Raw genomic sequence first — 21,109 nt, 5'->3', positions numbered from 1 at the left:
AGCCCAGCTCTTGCATGACATATCCCTTGTGCTTCTATAACAACAGAGGTTTCAACCCCTTTATTGTCTTTATCACCTTTCAGAGACATGGACACAGCCCAGTGTGTCCATGTCTCTCTTTTACTGGGGAGCCCTGCACTGAACACGGCATGTCAGACGTGTCTCACCAGGGCACCAGGGCTGAGAAGAAGGGAATAACCTGGTCATTTTTGAACGGCTCAGTGTTTGTTTGGTTTTGCTAACGACTAGAATAACAGCAGCTGCTCTACGCTGTCTATTGAACCAGGACGCTGCCTTCCCAATACACACTACAGCCAGAATTTTCAGGCCTTGACATTTTCATATGAACACAGCTTTGTTTCCTGCAATGAACGGGAACACTTTCAAAAACTTTATCCCATCTTTATATTTTCTTCAAAATACAAAACATTCTTGAAAACAGTAACAGGTCCCATCGCTTTTCTGAGCAAGGTATATAAAGATAAATAAGAGTAAAACACACAGTTCTGGGATTCAAAAAGCCAAAAGCCTTTCCTAGGACTGAATTATAGGAAGGAACAGTCCCAGAGTGAACAAACTGATTCAGGACAGGACCCCTCTGACACCTCTCAGTGGCCTCAGATAGTCCATTTCTCTGTACGAGCTTCCACTCTTTTGACCAGGCCTTCTCCCAAAACCTCGAAGTCCTCCAGAATTGCCTCCACGTTGGGAATGCAGACCAGCTTGTTGTTCAGAGTTGTCACCATCCTTCCTTTCATGTTGGAGACCTGCATGTCACACACAAATATTGCACAAATGGGAGCACCTGCTCAGAGCTGCTTCATAACCTCTGCAAGTCCCAAATAAGTGAAGTAAATTGCTCTCCTGCCACACCACCACCACCCAATTTTCTAGGCTTCACTTCCCAACACCATCAGTGCTCATTATTAGAGCTAATAAAGTGCAAGAGTGGGCCTTCAAGCCTCTTTTGGGGTCCCAAAGACCACAAGGGAGGGAGAGAAGTAGTGGCCAGGGGCACAGTGGAGATGGGAAGAGTGCACAGATGCATGGTAGAGCCTTTGTAAGCACAGCAGATGGGGTATGCAAAACAGACCATGCCGTAACATTGCTAAGAGCTGCCTAGGCTCTGCTCTGCTCTTTGGTGGGTGCCAAGACCTTGAGTGGAAAGACATCCTTGGCTCCACTAAAGCAAAAAAACAAAATCTCATGTTTCATCAAGCCACACTCAGCTCAGATGCAAGATCTCCTCCTCTCATTTCACCACTGTGAATAACTAGGCTTCACAACTGCAGCTAGGCTGAATGGCCAATGCCCTTCAGCCATGAAGACAAGGGAGATAAATCACCCAGAGTCTGACAGCAGCAGAGCCTGGGCTGCCAACTCTGAGCCATGAGTAACCGGTTTCTTTGCGTCTTTCCTTCATAGAAAGCAGCATGAATCACTCCAGCATGCCTCACACCTAGCTTAACCACCCTCTAGAGCTTGCCAGCCCACACAGTATAGCTGGAAAATATCTCCATTCATTGATAAGACTTGGACACCGAATCTAGGCTTGCTGCCCCACCTTCTTACAGGTTGGGTATTCCTGGGTAAGACACTCAAAGCCACAAGAATGGGACAGCCTGCTACACCTATCAAATGCCTCTGGCAAGTTAGACATCACCCATCTCCAAGGAGGGGACTAAAGAAGAGCACATGGAACAGACAGTTCTGTTCTGACCCATGATTATGGTGCAGGAGTTTGTCCAGGGACACATGTTCCCTTCTCAGCTCTGCTGACAATTGGGGCACAGGCCACAACTTTGTCTGGGTTTCACCCTTTCTAAGGGACAGAAGTATGAATTCCATTTCTCAAAAGGGCTTTGGGGCTGATGAGAGTTAGATAAAGCAATTACAATGCAGAAAAAAAGCCCTCCAGTCTTTCAGGGCACAAAGGTAACATGAAGCTCCAAGAGAAGTCAAAAACTCACCTTAAAAGGCTGAGGCTGAAAGCTTGAAGGTTTCCACAAAACCGCAATCAGTTCCCCACCATGCTTGTCATAGAAGAACAAGGCAAGATCACTGAAGGCATCCTGGGCAAAAAACAAACACAGGTTGTACCAGACATCCCAGAGCCAGAGCCCATCCCTGATTCAATCTCCTTACACAGGGACACACCATAGCTCCACATCAGCCAGCACTAAAATGGCAATTCTCCCAGTGGATTCCCAACAAGGAAAGCAATTGGCAGCCCATAGACAAGTCCTAGGTGCCTCCTGCTGCCTCTTTTCCCCAAGCCTTGATGGACACAGTGTACTGCCTCCAAGTTCTGCATGCAGACCTTACTGCCAACTACCTCCTGCAGTCCCAGAGAGCAGAAAAATGACCCACCACCTCCCAACAGGCCTGCAAGAACCCCCAGAAATCAGCACCTAGTTTTAGAACACTGGACCCTTTAGGTGACAGCCCACTGAGTGTTCCTCACCATGGTCCCCCCTACAGCTGGAAAACGGCACTACCAAGCTGCACGATTCTAGTGCCCAATAACCATGCCCGAGATTTCACAGTGCATCAGGATGGAAAGATGCGGGCCCTGTCCAGCAGGCAATCCTGCCACGGTATGTTTCACTACACGAGAGCAAAGACAAACCCCAGTCAAGGACTCTTCACTGGTGGCATCTTGAGCTAGCATCGAGATGCTGGCATCTTGAGCTCTGCAATCTGTGCAGCCAACATACTGAAGCTCCTTCTTTCTCCGTGTGTGCTGTCAGCACACAGCATCCCAAAAGGAAATGTAACAGCAGAAATTTTAAGTAACTCAAAAGTCCTGTAAAGTGCAAAGAGACCGAATGCTCAGGCACTGCAGGAATCTGCCCTCCTTGCCCCTGTTTCAGCAGCTGTGTCAATGGGTAGCTCCTTCAGTGGGGCTGGGCAGCAAAGCTCACAAAGAAATCTTGCAAAAAAAGATAACTGAAGTCCACAGCCTGGTCTCCCCCAAGCCCATAAGACCATGCAAGCTGAATTCCCAGTGCCGAAAGGAGTCAGGCGATGAGCATTGCAGCAGAAGTAAACAACGCTGTGTGTAAGCAACTTTTCAAACCCAAAAGTCTGACCCTACAGCTCAGCACCCAACACACTGGCACCTGGAGATACGCACCCCGAGTGCAGCTGACCAAAACAGCCAAGAAGCTGCTCCCTGACATTTGCTCATCTGTGGAGGTTAATACCAGGCAATGGCACATGTTTACCAGACTGAGCAAACAGCCCGCAGCATCAGTACAGGACAAGCTTCTGCATGTGGCCTCATCAGCTTTGGAGCAACCTACTCCAAGAAATACAGACCCTCTGCTCCCTCTTCAGCCTTCTCCTCCATCCCCTTAAGTTTCCCCAGCTGCAGCTCTGCCATGCTTTTACAAAGAGAGGTCTCTGCCAGAACCACTGCATCATGAGATTTTCATGACAAGTGTGTAACAAAACAAATCAAGATCAAAGGCAAGCTTAGAGTGGCCATACCAGGATTGCAGTAGGAGAAAAAGGTGAATTGGATTGGTATTACCAGTGATCCCAAAGGGTGGGACAGCATTTTAAGAGTAAAGACCTGATAAGCAGGGAGGGGCAGTACTGTCTGCAACCTTCAGGACCAGATGTGTGAGTTCAGACTTTTAAGTATCACTAGCAGAAGGCAACAAGATTAGGCCATCAAGCTCAGAGGAACCAGAGACTGGCCAGCTCATCCCACCTCATGGGATCCTCACAGCAGCAAGGATGGTCAAGGCATTATCTCACCAAACTCGCTAGGAAAACCACTGTCTAAAAATACATTGAGAAAGAGGCAATCCACCCTGGCACTTCTCTGCTAAGAGAGATGGGTTACGCTCAGAGCCCAGTCAACAAGGAATATTCCTCCTTTTGCCAAAATGCAAACAGCAGGAGGGAAGGAAAGCTCAACGGGCAAGAAAACTCAGGGCATGACAGCCAACATACAGCTTTCTGACTCAAAGGGGAGCAAAGCATGTGACAAGCTGAAAAGGCCCTGCTACTGTGCAGGGTGAGGTCTCAAGTGCTACGTGATGCTCCCAGTGAGAAAGGTAATTTTTACAGGCACATTATGCTGGACAGGAGCCAGGAGCATTTGCAGGAAAGGAGCTCTCCCAGGCTCAGCTCATTTCCCAGTAAAACCACTGTTCGGCCCGATACCCAGCACCTTTTATCCAGACAGCAGGGAGCAGAGGGCAGATATTAAAAGGATGGCATCCAGCTCAAAATCCCACCAAAGGGCAAGCTTCTGCACTTGCACCGCTCCCAGCATTGTCCATGTGACTGTGCTTCAGGCTGGCTCCATCGAGTGTGGAGATGCACATTCAATTCTTGGGAAACTGCAGCATTAAAAGGGTCTGGTGTATTAGTCACCACACTTCTGTTTGTACAGCAGCTTGGGGAGTAAAAGCAAACATAGTTCACCTCCCTTTCCACATCCCATGCTCCATGCCCAGTGCCTGGAGGCTTGCCTGAGCCTGCAAACACCTTCCTCAAGGGAAAGTTTAAGAGAAAAAGGAGAAAAGGCAGGGAGTGCATTTGAATTCCTATTCCCTTCTCAAGCTGCTCTCTCTCTGGTTTCTACTCAGCTTTAAAGGCCCAGGTTAAACTTTCCCCGCTCAGCAGGATCCCTGCCATCAGCAAAGTCTACAGCTGGTTCCCATCTCACAGAGACACATGGGACCTGCAAGATCAGGGCTGTAATTTGGAGGAGCCTCACTGTCCAGGGAAGCAGTACGTGGTGCCTGGAAAACTATTAGGTCAAGCTCCATACCATTCCATCTGGGTTGTAGGAATCAAAGGACGGGCAAAGGTGGTGAGTAAAACAATATCCTGATCTAAAATGGGATTACTGTATTAAGCAGCTCAGGCTAAAGTGTGGATTTTGCAGAGGTAAGCGCTCATTGCTAGTTAAGCAACTACATTGTTGTTTAGAGGTGGGTTTTTTTCACCTAACCATTTACCCACCCATTTTTTCACTGCTCCTACGCAGAGATTGAACTCATTGCATCACAGCTGCTGGAAAAAGAAGAGCCTTTTAGGGAGGTCTCTGCACCCAAAATCCACCTAGTAGCTGTTCCTGGTGCAACATTCAAGTGGCAAATGTATCCGTCAACATTTGCTCAGTGCATACAGCATTTTAAGTGCTCTCAGCAAGAGATCTACCAGTATAAAACCCTATTAAAGCTACTTGCTTCCATCAAACGACTACATTTGTGGTAAACACTTTAAGGTCCTTGCCATACTACTGTGACCTGCCCTGATGCTCACAGGTTATGGGATGCAGATAAGAGCCTTCCCCTACACCGAGCACTATCGAGAAAATTATCTGGGGTTACCTCTGTGTCAAAGAGGTTTTAAAAGAGAAAAGAAACCTGAGTGTTAGGTTTGAGATTCAGCTGGTAGAAGGTATTTCAAACTATGTAAATTTTTCCTCCGCTGAGTGCCTCATCACAGCCACAGGTGCATCCTCATCCTGGGGGTTTAGGACAGTGGCAAAGAAGTATGGCAAGGAAGAAAGACACTCATGTTCTCCTGGCTGCATTAGCAAATATGCCTTGTCCACCAATCTACCAAACCACCCAAGACTGTCTTCAGTCACTTCCTATGGGACAAATCCTACAGGATCTCTGGGAATGCATTACCAACACAAAAGAAATGCAGCCACAAGTATCCTGTCAGCTCACCCAAGGAGCACAAGAGGTTGATGCCTCACTAAGCACATGTGTATAGCATATGTGTAGGCATACATGTGTGCATCCACTCCCAACCCTGAGCACTATGCTAAAGCTCATGTAGCTGCTCTGCAGCTGAAAGAGTGGGTAATGCCACCTCTGCCCCTCCAAGGGCATAGATCCAAACAGGAAGGCTTCCTCCATGCCACCAGAGCCCACAGGGCTTTTTCAGTTCATCTCTGCCTGTCTGGAGTTGCCATAGGTGGAGTCAAAACAACAAGGGAGCAGTCTGACCTGAGAAGATTTCACCAGTTCCAGCTACATCCCGTAACCACAGTTCATACATTGTAAGAGACCGAGAATTTTTAGTATCATTAATTCCTTCTTAACATGCAGTAGCAAGATACACATTCCTACACCATGGGAGGAAGAAAGGAAAAGGCTATAAGTCTTCCGGATAGGTCTTCTTTGGAGGTGCAAGAAATGCAAAACATCACTTCAGAGGAAAAGATGTTTACAGTAAAGCAGGAAACATTTTCCTGCTCATCCACACAGGAAAGACCTCCTGTGTAAAAGATGGGCAGCTCCTCTGCCACGAGCTCTTCCACAGGCACATGCAGTCTAAGAAACCTAAACCTCAGTGAAAGAGAGCATTTCACACCTAGTGACCTCATGACCTAACCAAGCACAAAGCGTTAGGTCTTTTAAGAGCCATTATAGACATGTAGATGGACATGGCATAGGCAGCTTGATCGTATTTTCCCCACCATGAGAAAACATCTCTGGACCTCAGGGCTTGGGACTTTCTGAGCTCCTGAATGCATGCAGATGGGCATGGCAAACATATCCACAAGTCCGGTGTCCTCCAGGATAGTCTCTTGAGTCTGGAGAACAGCCAAGCCACCTCGGAGCAAAAGCTGCACTGATCAAGCCTTCCCACACCACATCCTTAACAAATGGCTGGGGGTTCTGCAGCTCAACAGCCACAGTGACACAGACCAAAAGTCATGGCAGAGATGCAATGAGACGCTCATTTGAGACACTTAATTTAGCCTTGCTGGAGAATCCCTGCCAGGAGCCAACCCAGGGTTTGCTTGCAGAGGTGCTTGTGACCATAGCAGCAGGGAGACTGGTGATGGGCTGAAGCTCCAGGGAAGCCCTCTCTGCAGGATGTCTGGCACCTGCCTTCTCTCAAAAATATCTGTCTGCAAAGCCTTCTCATCTGGACAGACTCCCAGAACAGGCCTTTTCTATCAAACCTGTCCTGGAACTGAAGAATTTGCTGTCTGTATCCCACAACTAGCTTTTCATCTCTACCCAGAGCCTCCCAGGCACCACAGCAACTCAATCAGACCAGCTCCTGCAGCACATCTCCTTGGAGCACAAAAAATTAAAGCAGTCAGGGCTCAATACCTCCCCCTCCTTTCATTCTGTCCTCCGATTAGGCTCTCTCAGGAAAGCATGCAGCAATCCTTCAGCTCCAGAACACTCCTGCCTTGCTAAACCTTTTTATTTGAGAACAGGGACATCTCAGAAGTAAACAGGTTGGACAGGAGAAAAGTGGGTCCTGGGCCAAGGACAATGAGGAAGATGCTGCTCTGCCTCTCTCAGCTCAATCAATATGCCCAGGTATTTAAATCCCTTTTTCACAAGGGAAGCTCAGAAAAGGGGAAGATCTTTTTCTGCCCACAGAAAAGAAACAAAAAAAAAAAAATCCCGCAGCACCTCTGCATGGCAGATGTCTTCCTTCATTGCTATAAACCCCACATGCACTATCAGCCTCAGTTACAACCTTGTTGCTTAACTGTGTAGTTTGTGCTACTAAGGGATAGCAAATTACTCTGACTCCAAGTCAGCCAGTTCTGTGTCCAAGTGCCTTCTCATGCAAAATCTCTTGTAAGGATTCATACCACACTCCTTTCTGGCACTGACTTCTTACTGCATTTGGATCACACCCAGGGCTCCCAGCCTGCAGGACAAGGAGCAGCTGAACACTGCTCAGAGTGGCAAAAGTCAAGAGGAGGAGAAATTCAAGGGCACTGGAGAGGCTACCAATAAAAGCCAGGTCAAAGCACAAAACCAATGCATGTCTTTATCTTTAAGCAACAAAATCTGTACAGAGACACAAAGCCAGATGATTTCTGATGGAGTAGTTTCTACTGACAGCTTGGCATCACCTTGCTTGCTGGTTACTCTGCAGTGCAAGGTCAGCTTTTAAGGCCCTCCAACACAGGTGGACACTGCTGACTTATCTGAGAGCACCTGCAGCATCACCTCTGTGATTTTTCCAGGGGAAGAAACACCTGTTTACTCAGAAAGAGATATTCATCATTCCCTTCAGGTCTGCTTGCTACGGATCTAGAAGCTACAAGAGACAAGTGAACTGGTACTGCAAGATAGCTGTAATACAAGGACCACAAGGGAACACAGTCATACCAATCTCAGAACCTTCAAGAGCAGCCCCCAGACAGGGCTGCCGAGGCAGATTTCAGGCTCTCTACCCCATAGTTAACTCTTTACAGAAACTTGTGACCAATTCCTGCTCTGTTCCCTCCTGAGCACCCTCAGATCAAAGCACAAGAGACACTAAATGAATGCAATGCTGCTTCCAACAAGGCAATGTGACCCTTGTCTGTAGCTATGTTTCTTCATTGGGATGTTAGTATATTTGATTTAGGACAGCTGTAATTTGTAACTCTACTAGACCTTATTACAAGTTGATTATTACCTGTATTAGAGAAAACAGGCAGTAAAAATTCAGACAGCTTGGATGTCACTATTGACTAGACAAATTAAGTCATAACTCTTTAAAGGACAATAAAAGCTGCTTTCCAAGGAAGTCTCTTCTGCACCTTTCACTTCCGGAGCCATTTGCTGACACCACGCTGACTAAAAACATAAAAAAGTCCTATAAATTGCAAAATACCTGTTAAGTTTCCTGATTGACTGCCTCAGTATACAGCCAGATTTGCTGCAAGCAGTTAACAGCCTCCCCAAGGCACCTGCTCTCCCAATCAGCCCGTCCAGCAGTCTCTAGCCCCCCTTCAGGCAAGAAGTCAGCCTCCTGCCAGGTCTCCGTGAGGGCTGCTTAGACCCAACTCCTTCAGAGACACAGAGGCTCTGGCCCCGTGCATACAGGCACCTCCAGCACCTTGGCAGCAGCTCAAAGGCTCTGTTCAGCTCCAAAGCCCCCTTCCAGCATGGGGCAGAGAAGGATTTCAGGCTCCATTTCCTACCCACATCCTTGCCTCCCGGTCGAGTTTTCACGGCAGCAGGTTAAATCCTCATCATTTAGGGAACAAAAGAGAAGGGCTGGTCTTGATATTCCTCCTCTGATCCAGACACCAGAAAAGACACTGAAATAGAGAATGGTTCCCAATCGCTGTGCTTCCTGCTCCCTTTCAGAAGTCGTGCTGGGTGCTTCTCCCCCTCTTTCTTGCATATCCTGAACACCCTCTCCTTCATGTCCTTCCAGCTAAAGAAGCAGCACTACTTGCAGGGAAACTGCGGGACAGTTTCGAGGTTTTTCTCATGTCCTGGTTTCAGCCAAGATAAGAGTTAATTTTGTGCTCAGTAGCTGGTGCAGTGCTGTGTTTTGGGTTTGGTGTGAGAATGATGGTAGCACACCAATGGTTTTAGGTTTTATATATATATAAGCAAAGTCAAGGACTTTTCAGTTTCTCAGGCCCTGTCAGCAAGAGGGCTGGAGTGGCACAGTAAATTCAGTGGGGACACAGCCAGGACAGCTGACCCCAACTAGCCGAAGGGATATTCCATACCATGGGATGTCATGCTCAGTATATAAACTGGGGGGAGCTGGCCAGGGCCTGCTAGCCAGTGAGTGATGAGCAACTGTATTGCGCATTACTTGGTTGTTTTTTTTTTTTAATCTTCCCTTTGGATTTTATTTCTTTCCCCTTCTCTTTCCTTTTTGTTACATTTTTTTTCCCCAATCATTAAGTTGTTCTTATTTCAACCTTAGATTTTTACCTTCCCCCCCCCCCCCCCCGAGTTTTCATCCCCAGCCTGCTGAGGGGGGAGGCAAGTGAGCAAGTGGCTGTGTAATACTTAATTGCCACCTAGTATTAAACCACATCACCTCAATCTGGAGGGGCCTTGTGAGCATCCCTGCCTCTCCCTTCCTCAGCCTCCAAGACTGTCCCAACCTACTGTGGGTGACAGGAGGACTGAGCTTGCATCTTGCTAGATCTGGAAGCTCTAGTGAAGCCATAGCAGATTCTCATGGGCAGAGGTCATGACGCAGCACAGCTGGCGGGCAGCTTGGGAGGCAACAAGCCTGTGCCCAGGGTGAGGAAACCTTAAAAAAATTCTCGCGGGTTTTCTTTGCCCACCTCCTAAGCAACTTGGGTTAAGGTGAAAGGGGAGCTTGAACTTAAAAAAGGGCCCAGCATCTTCCAGCCTGAACTGGACTTTCAATTAAGGCACTGCTTTCACAATCGAGGCCAAATACTGGGACAGGGAGGTGGGAAATCTCCACCCCTGGAGACAGACAACATTCAACAGGACTAGGCTCTGCACGACCTGCTCTAATGTCAAAGCCAGCTCTGCCCTGAGTGGGAAATGAGGCCACAGACCTCCACAGCACCCTTCCTGCCAAAGCCAGCCTACTATTCGTACAGCAGCGCTGACACTCACAGAAGTGCTGTGAGCAGTAGGGGACAATGGCACTTCCAAGTCAAGGCAGCTTTTGAAGAAAAGGCATCATAGCCCCACCTCTGTACATTAACTTTTAGCTCAGCTAGTGCATGTGAAGCTGGAAAAGGCCAAAGATACAGAGGCTGCACACCTGCAAAGCACCGGCTGTCCAGATGCAGTGTGGATCACTGCTGCCACCCAGCATCTTGCATATCACCCCAGCTTGCTGAGGCTTCTGCACAGCCATACAGTGGAAGAGAACGGGGTTGATGACTCTGGATATTAATGTTCTCGTTACGCACATTACCACCTCGTCCCCTGCCATCATGCATGTAACAACACAGAGGAGCCATCCTGTGAGCAATATGGCTCATGCAACCATTGGCCTAACAGCAGGAGCCCTGCTGGTACCATGCTATGGATTCCTGTACATCCCACAGAAAATATGGGTAGCTACCATCTATCATGCACCCTAGTTGGTGCAAGAAGCCACAAAAAGTCAATTAACTGCCTAGACAAAAATGGCTAAAGATACTTCTACACTGAAATATAGAAGTCCTCAGCAAAAGCTCCAGGTGCTTTGTATCTGAGGTCATTCTCACATCAGCAGCACTCCCATTTCGATGCATTCACCAGGTCTTCTGCTGAATAAGCAATTTCAGATGTACACAAGGAGTGACCAACCCAAGAAAAATGCATGAAAATGTCACCAGCTAGGTCCTGCAATAGCAAGCAACCTGAATGTCAGAAGGCAGCTCCCCCTTAGGCAAGTAGCCCCCTGCACCTCCCCAGCGGGCCGTGCTTACTCTCAGCTCCTGTAGGTAGCACTGTACAGGGTCATAATCCACCACAGGAAAGAGGATCTTTACAGAAGTGCTGTTCTTCACCACGCCTCGGGAAAACGACTTTAGTGGCCGGTCCACACTCTCCAGATGCCGAGGAATCTGGTTTGGATTCAGGTGGATTAGGACATCGTAGAAGTCCAAAGGAGGGCGGAAGACCAACTGCAGGGAGAAAAGACCAGTGCAACTCAATATAGAACACAGGCAAGCAGGAGAGATGAGAGGCTTCCCAAGTCCTTGCTTCCATTTTACTCCCTTTTCCTTAAAAACCAGTAAACCAAAGAGAATTGTTGTGAGATTATGCCAGCAGTTTGCCAAAACAGCCACAGGAAAAACATGGGGAACTCCAGCCCATACTGGCCACCCCACTCCCTCTGGGCTGAGCCACATCCCCGTTGCATCACGGGCTCTGCTCACATCAGAAGGATGTGACCCTCACACCACTACAAACCTGTAGTGGTTTAGGCTGTGACAAGGACTGTGTCAAGAGCAAGGTGGTTCTTCCACGGCCATCTCCTGGTGGATAAGCTAAATGTCCTCAGGACCACCAAACTGCACCAGAAAAGACACACTGGATTACTACAGCCCAACTGTCCAGCAATCTCAACCCTTAGAGAGGGGAGCTGCTCCCTACCCACATCAGATGTCTAGCCAGAAGGACTACACTTTCTACCTTATTGGTTTCCCAGGTCAGCAGAAAAATCTAACCACTGTCCCCAGGACTTCGGGATGTGCCTGGAGAAAAGCTTTCCACGGGGCCAAGGTGGTGCTCTCCAGCCCTCACCAGACCCCAGGAAGCCCACCTGACTGCACAACAGTAGGATAGGCAGTCAAAAGAGGGACAGACAGTAACCTGAGACAGGTAACCAGGCCACACGTGGCAGAGTCCCAGAACGAAGAGGGAAGTCAAGAAGCTAACAGGAGCCTAACAACACCCCAGGGACCGAAGGAGCTGTGTAATAACAGGATGGTCCCATATGTCCAACAGGCGTTGCCCCAGAAGGCAGCAGCTCCTTCTATCAAGCAGACAGAGAGTAAGAGCAAGCGCCAGTAATGGAGGGGAGCAACCCCAGACACATAAATATTTGGACAGGCAGGATCTGGCACTGTGGATGCAGCTGTATTAAAATGGAAAAAACTTAAAACCATGTATACGTTTCTGTGGAATAAATGATGCAGAGACATGAACAGAAGCGCATGACACCACCCAACTTGGCGCTGGCAGAAAACCCACTGCTCTGAGCTTTTTATAGCTAGGCTGGGGAAAACACACATCACGAACATCAGTGATCAGCACCAAATCGCAGCTCTGGTCCACGTAGACCCCCTTCCCCGCCCAGCTGACCAAGTCCATAGCTTATTGTACCCTGGAAGCAAAGAAACAGAGCTCACAAATCCATGTCTGCACCTGCATGACAGTGGGCATGTCCCCAAGTGACCCAAATGCAAAGGAAAAAAACCTCAAGAGTACCCTTTTCGACACATGGAAAGAGGAGGCAGCTCCAAGCTGCACTGGAAAGGCTTTTTCCTCCTCTCCCCATCAAGCTTTGCTTACAAATAGATTAGCAGCCCTGGAAACAGTGTCCCATGTTTATCCCTAAGGAACATCGCAGGCCTAGGAGGCCACTGGTATGGACCAGAGGGATACCCTCAGGATGGGAAAGGATCCCACTGCAATAGTCATAAGGAGGGCAGGGGGAAGGCGGACCAAAGGAGGCTGAGTCAGCGGGTCAGGACGATGCTATGGACAGGCAACAGCTCGTTTCAGGAGCTAACCAATCCCAGCTCACACTGCACCTCTTGAATTTCAGTCTTGGGTTCACACTGTGACTGCAGCACACTGGGCACGTCTCATGCAATGTCTCATCTCTTCACAGCCCTGCAACACACACTGCTACCACTTCAAGTAGGTCTCAGCCCTGTAATACTTTCAGCACAAAATGCAGAAGAACTGAAAGCAATGTCCATTTTATATCGCCTAGGCAGAAAAAAAATCCACTATATGTGGATTTGGGTTGTTTTCCGATGTGAAACTGTCGTATCTAACCACTGTTTGGCTTTTTTAGTCCTCGCAGCTTCAACTGCTTAGGTCACTACTTGGTACACCAACAAGCCCTTCTCCAGAACATACATACCTCCCTTCAAAGAGCAAATAAACGGGTCTACATCTCCCAGGTTCATTTTAGTAATAGAAGCTTTAACTTAAAACACAAAATCACTGAGAAAATGAAGATGGTTAAACTACACGGCCTTGCTCCTCCACTCAAACCAAAATAACGTCTTCCTAAAGTGCCTGTTAGCATCTGACCAAAACCTCCACTACCCTGGGCTTCATTAGATTCACAAGCCAGATTTATAGTTACAGTCTCCCAGAGGAGCCATTGCTCCAGCCACAGACACGCAACTGATTAGGCACGGCAACATCATGGGTTGCTGTCATAAAAAAATAAATAAATCAGAGAATACAAAATAATTTGTCCCAGTCAATGATATTTCACCCCCAGTTGAGTCCCCCAGAAGCAGGGTAGCACAGCAAGGCACCAGCCTCCATGCTCCCATCCTTGCTGCTCTTCATCCCAGGACACATGGCCACAGCCTGAATCCTACTAATACATTCCAAGGATCATCACCAAAGACCAGTGTACTTTGCCAGAGCCTGAAAACCCTTCTTGGTGCCTCGGGGTGTTACCTTCACATCCTGCCTGTTGAGTGGGTCCATGAGCTGCTTCTCCAGCACACGGAGAGACTCTGAAGCCAGCACAAGAAGACGTTGCAGGATCTGGGGAGGGAAGAAAGCCAGAGGCTGAAACACAGCAGTCCTGGGTGTGGCAGGGACCCCATTCATTCACAGGGCCATCAGGAGCTCATCACTCCACCACTAGGAGCAGGGAACTGCCCCAAGCCAGCAGTCACCACGGGGTAAGGACAGAGGGCCCAGCTCACCTGTGCTGAGGGTTGCTCTTGGGTCCACATGGAGCTCCCATGGTCTTTGGGGGTGGCGATGAACATGACGGGGAGGCGAGAGCGAGCAGCCACAAACTTGTTCTTGATCTCTGTGTAGTCAGCGTCTGGAGAACGCAGGCAGACAGATGAGATGCTCTGCCCTGTCCACAGCCCTCCAACCTCCTCACCCATGTATCACAACCCAGAAAAGGGTAGTACAACAGACTTTATCCTCTCCCACCATCTGATCCCACAGTCTGCAAGCAACCAGAGCTCCACAGCTTCAAGCTTGCTCTGCTCTCACACTTCCCTCAGCATCTGCCTGTGGGAAGTTTTGGAGACAAGATGCTGGGCAATAGACCTTTACACTAAACCCACCCAGGGAGGCCCAGACATGGCAGGCACTGGGACTAATGTATGCTGGGAACTCCTGTTATAAGCTGACAACAGAGTTTGTACTTTGTTTGTACCAGAGTCTTCTGCCTTTTTCCCCCCTTGCCTTCAAGTGAGGAAAAAAACAGCTCTTTAGCCAGAATTAATTCACACTCAGTTCATTAAAAAAAAGCTGGAGGGTAGAAAAACATCCATTTCCAAAACCCTCAAGCAGCTTTACCATTTCTCATAGATCAGCTACACCCAGCTTTTAAAGCCACCTTCCACCTCCCACAACCACCAAGACAATCCCATGGTCTCTTATGGCTCCTGGGGATAGACAGCACGTATCCAAAAGATGACCAACAGACAAAACACAAGGAAGGCAGGACCACAGGTCCACTCGGATGCACCAGTGTGCTCCTTTGGAAACCAGAGACCTTTACTAGGAAATTCTCAAGGCTCAGAAGGTAACAAAGCCTTGAGGACTGCAGCCCTTTTCCCTTGCAAATTCTGAAACTGGGGACTAGCAAAGATCATTCCCATGACCTGAGTGGCTAAGTGGGCCTCTCAAAGCAGACATGCAGCACGAGGCTTTGAAGCTTCCCATTCAAGAGCCCAACTGCTCTCCCAGCACAACCAGAGGTTTGGTCCCCAAGAGCCAGGGCAAAGCCTCAAGCAAAAACGCTGGCTATGAAGGAGCAGAGGACTTCAAAGACACCATGACATCCAATACCACCCAGGATTGCCACAGATTTCAGCAAGATCAGAAGCAGCAGAGCATCATCACTGAGATCCACCTCTTCAAAGGCAGGTGGGGAAAAAAAACCCATACCACAACCAAACCCACCCTGAAGGCAAGTTAAGCTCAGCAGCACAGGAGTGGAAAATCTCCTTGCCCCAGGTATCCAAGAACCCTGGAGCCAGGTGCTGACCAAGAAGGGCTCAAGACCCTCACCCACATCTCTCCATGCTGCCTGCTCACCTGTGAGGCCAGCATTCAGGTTGACAATCAGAGGGTTGTTTTTCCAGTCAAAGGTTGCCAGCAAGTCAAGGAAGCGCAGGAACCCCACCTGGGGAGAGCTACAGGCAGGACAAAACAGTTCAACACTGGCATGAGCTTTCCTGGCAGCAAGAGAGGCTGTACTTGGGCCTGAATTAGAGATGCCCAACCAACATGCAGCCCAAGAAGTAATGTCCATGGTGAGAAAGGGAAGTCCACAACAAACATGAGGCACTTCCCCTTCTCAGAATCCCTGCGGAATTTCTTTCCCCCTTGTTCCTCCCCCCCTCAAGGAAAAGAAACCAGCTGAAAGTGAAACATTGCCCTTGGATGACCCATCTCCTGATGCTTTCCCCACCCAGACTCCTGGGCTTGGAGCAAGCAGGAAGTGAAGAGAGGGACTGCTCCCATCTCTGTTGCAGCTCTGAACACCAGCCAAGTTCCCACTGTCTCTCTTCCCCTGCAACACAACACACATCCAAAGGCAGACTGCTGGGAAGATGGGGCTCCTCCTAGCAGAATACTTTAGGAGACAGGAAAGCATTCTAGGCATCAGGCTGTTACTCCTGCTGCTTTGGGGAAATACTTGTCCACACCCCACAGGCAGGGCAGAGTAACCTTTTGGCTCCACATAAAGCAAAGCCACTCTCTTTAACTTCATTTCACTCCCTCTAGGCCACATCCCATCCACCTACCAGGGGTCAGCAAGCAACTGGTCCTGTGGGGTTATGTACCCACATGCTATTCTCTTCAGCTTTCAGCAGGCAACCTCTCATCCTTCCCTCGAGAGTCCCCTCCAAGAGGAGGGCAGGCTGCAGGCACCAGCACCACCATAACATCCCTCCTGGGGAACCCATGAGCCCCAATGTGCTGGTAGCCCCAAGACAGCCCTGCCTCTGCTTCTCCTGGCCATCACACCCAGAACAAGGCCCCCCACCAGTCCCCAAGAAATCACAAGACACCCTGTGGTCGTGCTACCAGCACCCAGAGGCCACAAGGACACTTGATGCTATCATTACCTGCTTCACCTCTTTTCTCTGCAGCACGCAGGGTAGAGTACGCCACAGCCCCATAGCACCAAGCATCTTCACCTCCTCTGGCCAGACACTCCCAACAGGGCTTGAGACAGCGTTTCGGCAGCACAGGGGCCTCAAGCTCTCTGCTGTGCACCCTCCCAGCACCTCCTAACCTAACAGCATCCCACACCTCCTCCATCCCAGGTAAAGAAAAAAAGCACTAAATCCCCATGGTGCCAGCCCAGGTTCCTCATCCTCACCTGGGCGGTGTGAAAGGGGCCGGGTGGAGGAACAGAAATGCCACAAGGAGGTCCACACACTCCTCAGAAATGTTGTCGCTCAGGAGCTGTGCACTGACCCAGCGCTTGGCCAGCCGGCAAGTGCTGCCAAAGACAGGGTACTGCTGTTGAAGCCTGCAAGGAGGGAGACAAGCCACTGCTCAACCCACACATCCCAGGACCAAAACAGCCTTTTGGCATTCAGCAAGAGAGTGATAAAAACCTGCGAGAAACTTGTGCACAGCATCACGAGCCCAGGGTACTCTCTGAGGTGTTGAGACTTTGCGGGAATGAAGGGAAAATGCTGCTACATGCTCCTCTCTAACCATGCTGCTTTTTGGTACTTGTCTCCCTAAACCAGTGACCTCGGATGTGACAACAGGGACAAATGGTGCCGCTCCCACCCACATTCATCCCTCTATCAACCTCTCAACAAGGTGGGCTGAAGGGCTACTTCCCACAGTGACCTCCTCTCCCCACCATCACCCTCCAACATCAAAGGCACCTCCATGCTGGCTTCCAGCCACATCCTGTGTCCTGGCCCCCAGGCACCCACTGCCTCCCCTACCCATGCAGAGAGCTGGTTAGATAGGGTAGATGTAACGTCTCCAGCTCCAGCTGCCGAGACTCCTCTGTGTCCTGGTACTTCAGCATCCCTTCTGGGGTGACCACTTCCTTCAGAATCAGGGGCTCCCGATGGTAGGCTACTTGGAGACGGAAAACATAGCCATCCTGAAATGACAGAAGGTGAAGTCAGGCTTGGTGGTAGCGTAAGCAGGCTAGCATGCTATGCTACACCTCAGGGACACAACAGCAGCATCCAGGCATCACTGCAGTCTCACCATGCTCTTTCCTATGCAAATCGCCAAATCCCACTTTTATCTAGTGGGACCATTGCCACAGCCCCCTGCCTCCTCAGTAACAAGTCAGGTCTGGAGAAGGTCCCCATTGTTCCCCTACCTTGTACACATCAGTGTGGGTGACCGCAGGTCTGCAAACCAGCTGGTGCTGCTGCTGGAGGAGCTCAGCCAGCTGGAGGTGGAAAGCTGCCTTGATGCGCTTGATGGCTTCTTTGTCCTGTGGCCACTGGCCACTGCCTTCCATGTGGCAGATGACTGGGGAAAAAGTGACAGCAGGAGGCCAGTAAGTCTCATGCAGAAACGGGGGTGACTGGGACTAGAGGTTACAGCAGGAAAAGCCAGGGCTCTGCTCCTGCCTGCAGCACACCAACACAGCAGTAATGAAACCAGCATTGCTGCCTGCCTTCGCTTCCCCCCACCAAATCGCCTCCTGCTCACATCCCTCCCTACTTACTCCTCAAAGGAGCTATGTAAGCTGGGCAGGGCTTCTCCTCCGAGGGAAGCAGCAAGTGCTTAGTCTTGACTCGGGTATGGAAGTCATAAATCGGCTTCATGGGAATGGGAGGGAAGACCTGGAAGAGAACAGCCATGCAGGGGCTGCAAACAAGGAGCAGAAACCCTGGGGCATCACACACCCCCTCACCCTAAACCTCCCGCCCCAGCAAAGCCCTCCAACACAGAGGGCTTATCCAACTTGTGCAGAGCCAGCCCAAGGGACAGGACAGCAAAGAACAGGTACCACACTGCCCTGAGGGCCCTCAGGAGCCGCAAAAGCAGGGTGACTAATTCTCTCTCTTCCCCGTCACCCCAGAGTATCCCCCTCGTTCCTTGCAGACCCTCATGCACAGGCTGTGCGCAGTGACACTCACATCTGTGTACCGGAAGGCTGGATGGACACCCTGCACAGCCGTCACCGTCAGCGGCAGCCCCTTCAGGTTCCAAAGCTTGCGGCTCAGGTCATCATAGGAGCAGACAACATTGACCATGGCCTCCTCACCCAGCCCTGACGCCTGTGGACACACAGAGAGGCTCTCCATTCACCTCCCTCACCCATGCATGAGCATCCACCTCGACTCCCTCTCAAGCTGGCATCATAGCCAAGCTCCAAGGAGCGAGGCACTGCCACCCCAGGGAGCACTCAGCAAAACAGCAAGGTAAGAGAGAGAGGGAAGGCCAGGACAAGATTGTCTGCAGCACTCAGCAGCCACAGGCATCCTAAAGGCTGCATTTCAACTGGCAAGTGAAATTATGTCTTGCACAAGACACTAAGACAGCACAAAGAGCTGTACTACCAGCAATGTCCCTAGGAAGGGAGAAGGGAAGAGCGATTTGGGAATAAAGAGATCACATACTAGCAAAGTGAGACCTCTGCTACTGCGTCCCCACCAGTTACTGCGATGCCAACAGAGGCAGCAGTTAACACAAAACAGCAACCACATCCTTAGCCAAGGCAGAGCTGTGAAGCACGACAAAATCAAAAACAGAAAATATCCAGAGTATCACAGGAACCCTGGGGAGGGCAGCTGAGAAGCACCAAAAGGAGAACTCCTGCGGCCCTTGCTGCTTCCATCTCCCCAAAGCACAGCAGAGGAGCCTGAACCAGGAGAAGGAGACATAAGAGACACCAAACCATTCAGCTCAGATGCAGCCGAGCCAAGCTGCTCACATCCGCCCAGCTTGGGCTTTCCGGCAGAGCAGCAGCACCCTCTGCGGGGTGTGCCATGAACAAGTCCCCATCCTGCCCGTCTCTAGAGCTGGCTGCACCATCCATCTTCCCTCATCCCCCACGTCCCTCACCACAGACTTCACAGGGTGCCTGCACACAAAGAGCTGAAGAAGCAGATACACACACCCCTACCCACCATCTCATGCACAACACAGTTTTTCCTTCGTTCCTTGAGGACTGGCAACAGTCCAACTCCAAAACACCCTTCAGGCTCCAGGAAAGCGCATCATCACTCAGCATGGGGTTTATCAGCCCTGATTACCCCAGGATAGTTTGCAGGTACACAGTGCACAGATTTTGCTACACCACCACACAACAGGCTGTACAAACTAGCATCTCATCCCAAATCTGGCATGGAGCTCCACCCAGACTAAGCACTGGTCCATGCTCAGAAGACTCTTTCGATCAGATTTGCTCCCCTTTACTCTTTAAAAAAAGAAAGGAAACAATTTTCTCCTCCATCCAACAACCAAGTGAAAAGCCAGTTTTACAAAAAACCAGCAAAGTTGTGTGGAAGAGCTCATGGCTCATCTCCAGGCTTCAATTTCACAAGCTGGAGAGAAGTAGCAGAGGGACATTTTCCAGCCTCCAAAATGCATCCTTTCTGTCTCAACATGACTTCTTTTCAGCTGCACATTCAGCTGGAGCATTAAGTAGGGCTTGGCATGCACAACCAAACACTTTGCACCATGACAGGAAAAACCCTTCTCCTGGGTTTCCCAGCTGTACCTTTAGGATGAAGACACAGAACTTCCTGGCCTATATCCTGAAAAACACAGGACCTGAAAGGTGCAGCCAGAGGAGCACAGTGGGACAGTGATGTATCATCAGACTATGTGGACACAGTGGACAAAAGCAGAGAAAGGAGGCCAGTAAGATGCTTGCAGGGGAAAATGGGTGTAGGGGCTGCCAGAGCAAGAGAACTTCAATGGCTCTGCCTTGGTTAGCATGAAAGGCTTGACAGATCCCAGGAGAGCACCACACTGCCCACTGAAGCACCTGCGGGCAGGAATTTTCCTTACCTTCACTACCTTCTGTTGGGAACCACGCAGCTGCCTCAGGGCCACAAAGCTAAAACGCCCTCCCTACAGCCCTCCCCATACCACCCTTCCCAGAGAAACCCACAGCCCCACTGGGGAAGCAACCATACCTCTTTCCCAGTCCTGATCACAGACTCCAGCAAGGCTCCCATGTAACAAATGGAGGATTCAGGAATGTCCGCATGGCTATGTGGAAGATGACAACAGAGCATTAGAACTACAACATGCCAAGCCATCCACCCTGACGCTGCATGCTGCACCCACAGGCAAGGGTCAGTCCAAGAACAAGGAATCCCTCTATACAGGAAGGTCACAGTGAGAAGACCAATCTGTGTGCATTACTCCCACGCCCAAGTTATCCACCCAAAGCAGTCCAGCAACTCATGCAGCTTCACAGGATTCAAAGCCAAAGCCATCAACGTGCAGTCAAGAGGCCCAAGCAACATCTTCGTTCTGTGCAAGAGGGTCTCATTTTTGGCAGAAGTTATAAACTGCCATGGAGAGGTTTTCCAATGCAGTAGGGAGACCCAGTGTTGTGAATCACTGCAGGGTCTCAGAGGATTTAATGAAACATCCTGCAAGATCCAAACAGCTTCTCTTCCAGCTCTGCCAACAATCAAGTGTCCCAACATCGCATCTACATGTAAGATCGGGACCATGCTGCCACTTTGCCCTTAGCATTA

General features: G+C 49.8%; 1 protein-coding gene across 1 annotated transcript in view; it reads right to left on the bottom strand.

Annotated features, from left to right (window-relative positions):
* Positions 1-388: 388 nt before the first annotated feature.
* Positions 389-21,109, bottom strand: part of NOL6 (nucleolar protein 6) — a 28,855-nt gene continuing 8,134 nt past the window's right edge. Inside the window, exons 15-26 of the mRNA XM_040580081.1 lie at positions 20,537-20,612; positions 18,530-18,670; positions 18,115-18,232; positions 17,761-17,915; positions 17,369-17,532; positions 16,783-16,935; positions 15,489-15,586; positions 14,132-14,256; positions 13,878-13,967; positions 11,153-11,350; positions 1,971-2,072; positions 389-767 (exon numbers count right to left, since the gene is read on the bottom strand). Coding sequence (XP_040436015.1) covers positions 618-767; positions 1,971-2,072; positions 11,153-11,350; positions 13,878-13,967; positions 14,132-14,256; positions 15,489-15,586; positions 16,783-16,935; positions 17,369-17,532; positions 17,761-17,915; positions 18,115-18,232; positions 18,530-18,670; positions 20,537-20,612 — 1,570 coding nt within the window. The 3' untranslated portion in view covers positions 389-617. The remainder of the gene's footprint in view (positions 768-1,970; positions 2,073-11,152; positions 11,351-13,877; positions 13,968-14,131; positions 14,257-15,488; positions 15,587-16,782; positions 16,936-17,368; positions 17,533-17,760; positions 17,916-18,114; positions 18,233-18,529; positions 18,671-20,536; positions 20,613-21,109) is intronic.

Source organism: Falco naumanni, chromosome Z (genome assembly GCF_017639655.2).
Source record: "Falco naumanni isolate bFalNau1 chromosome Z, bFalNau1.pat, whole genome shotgun sequence".
NCBI classification, from domain to species: Eukaryota; Metazoa; Chordata; class Aves; order Falconiformes; family Falconidae; genus Falco; species Falco naumanni.
Note: the sequence above shows the minus strand (reverse complement) of the source record. Positions and strands in the feature narration are given on the sequence as shown.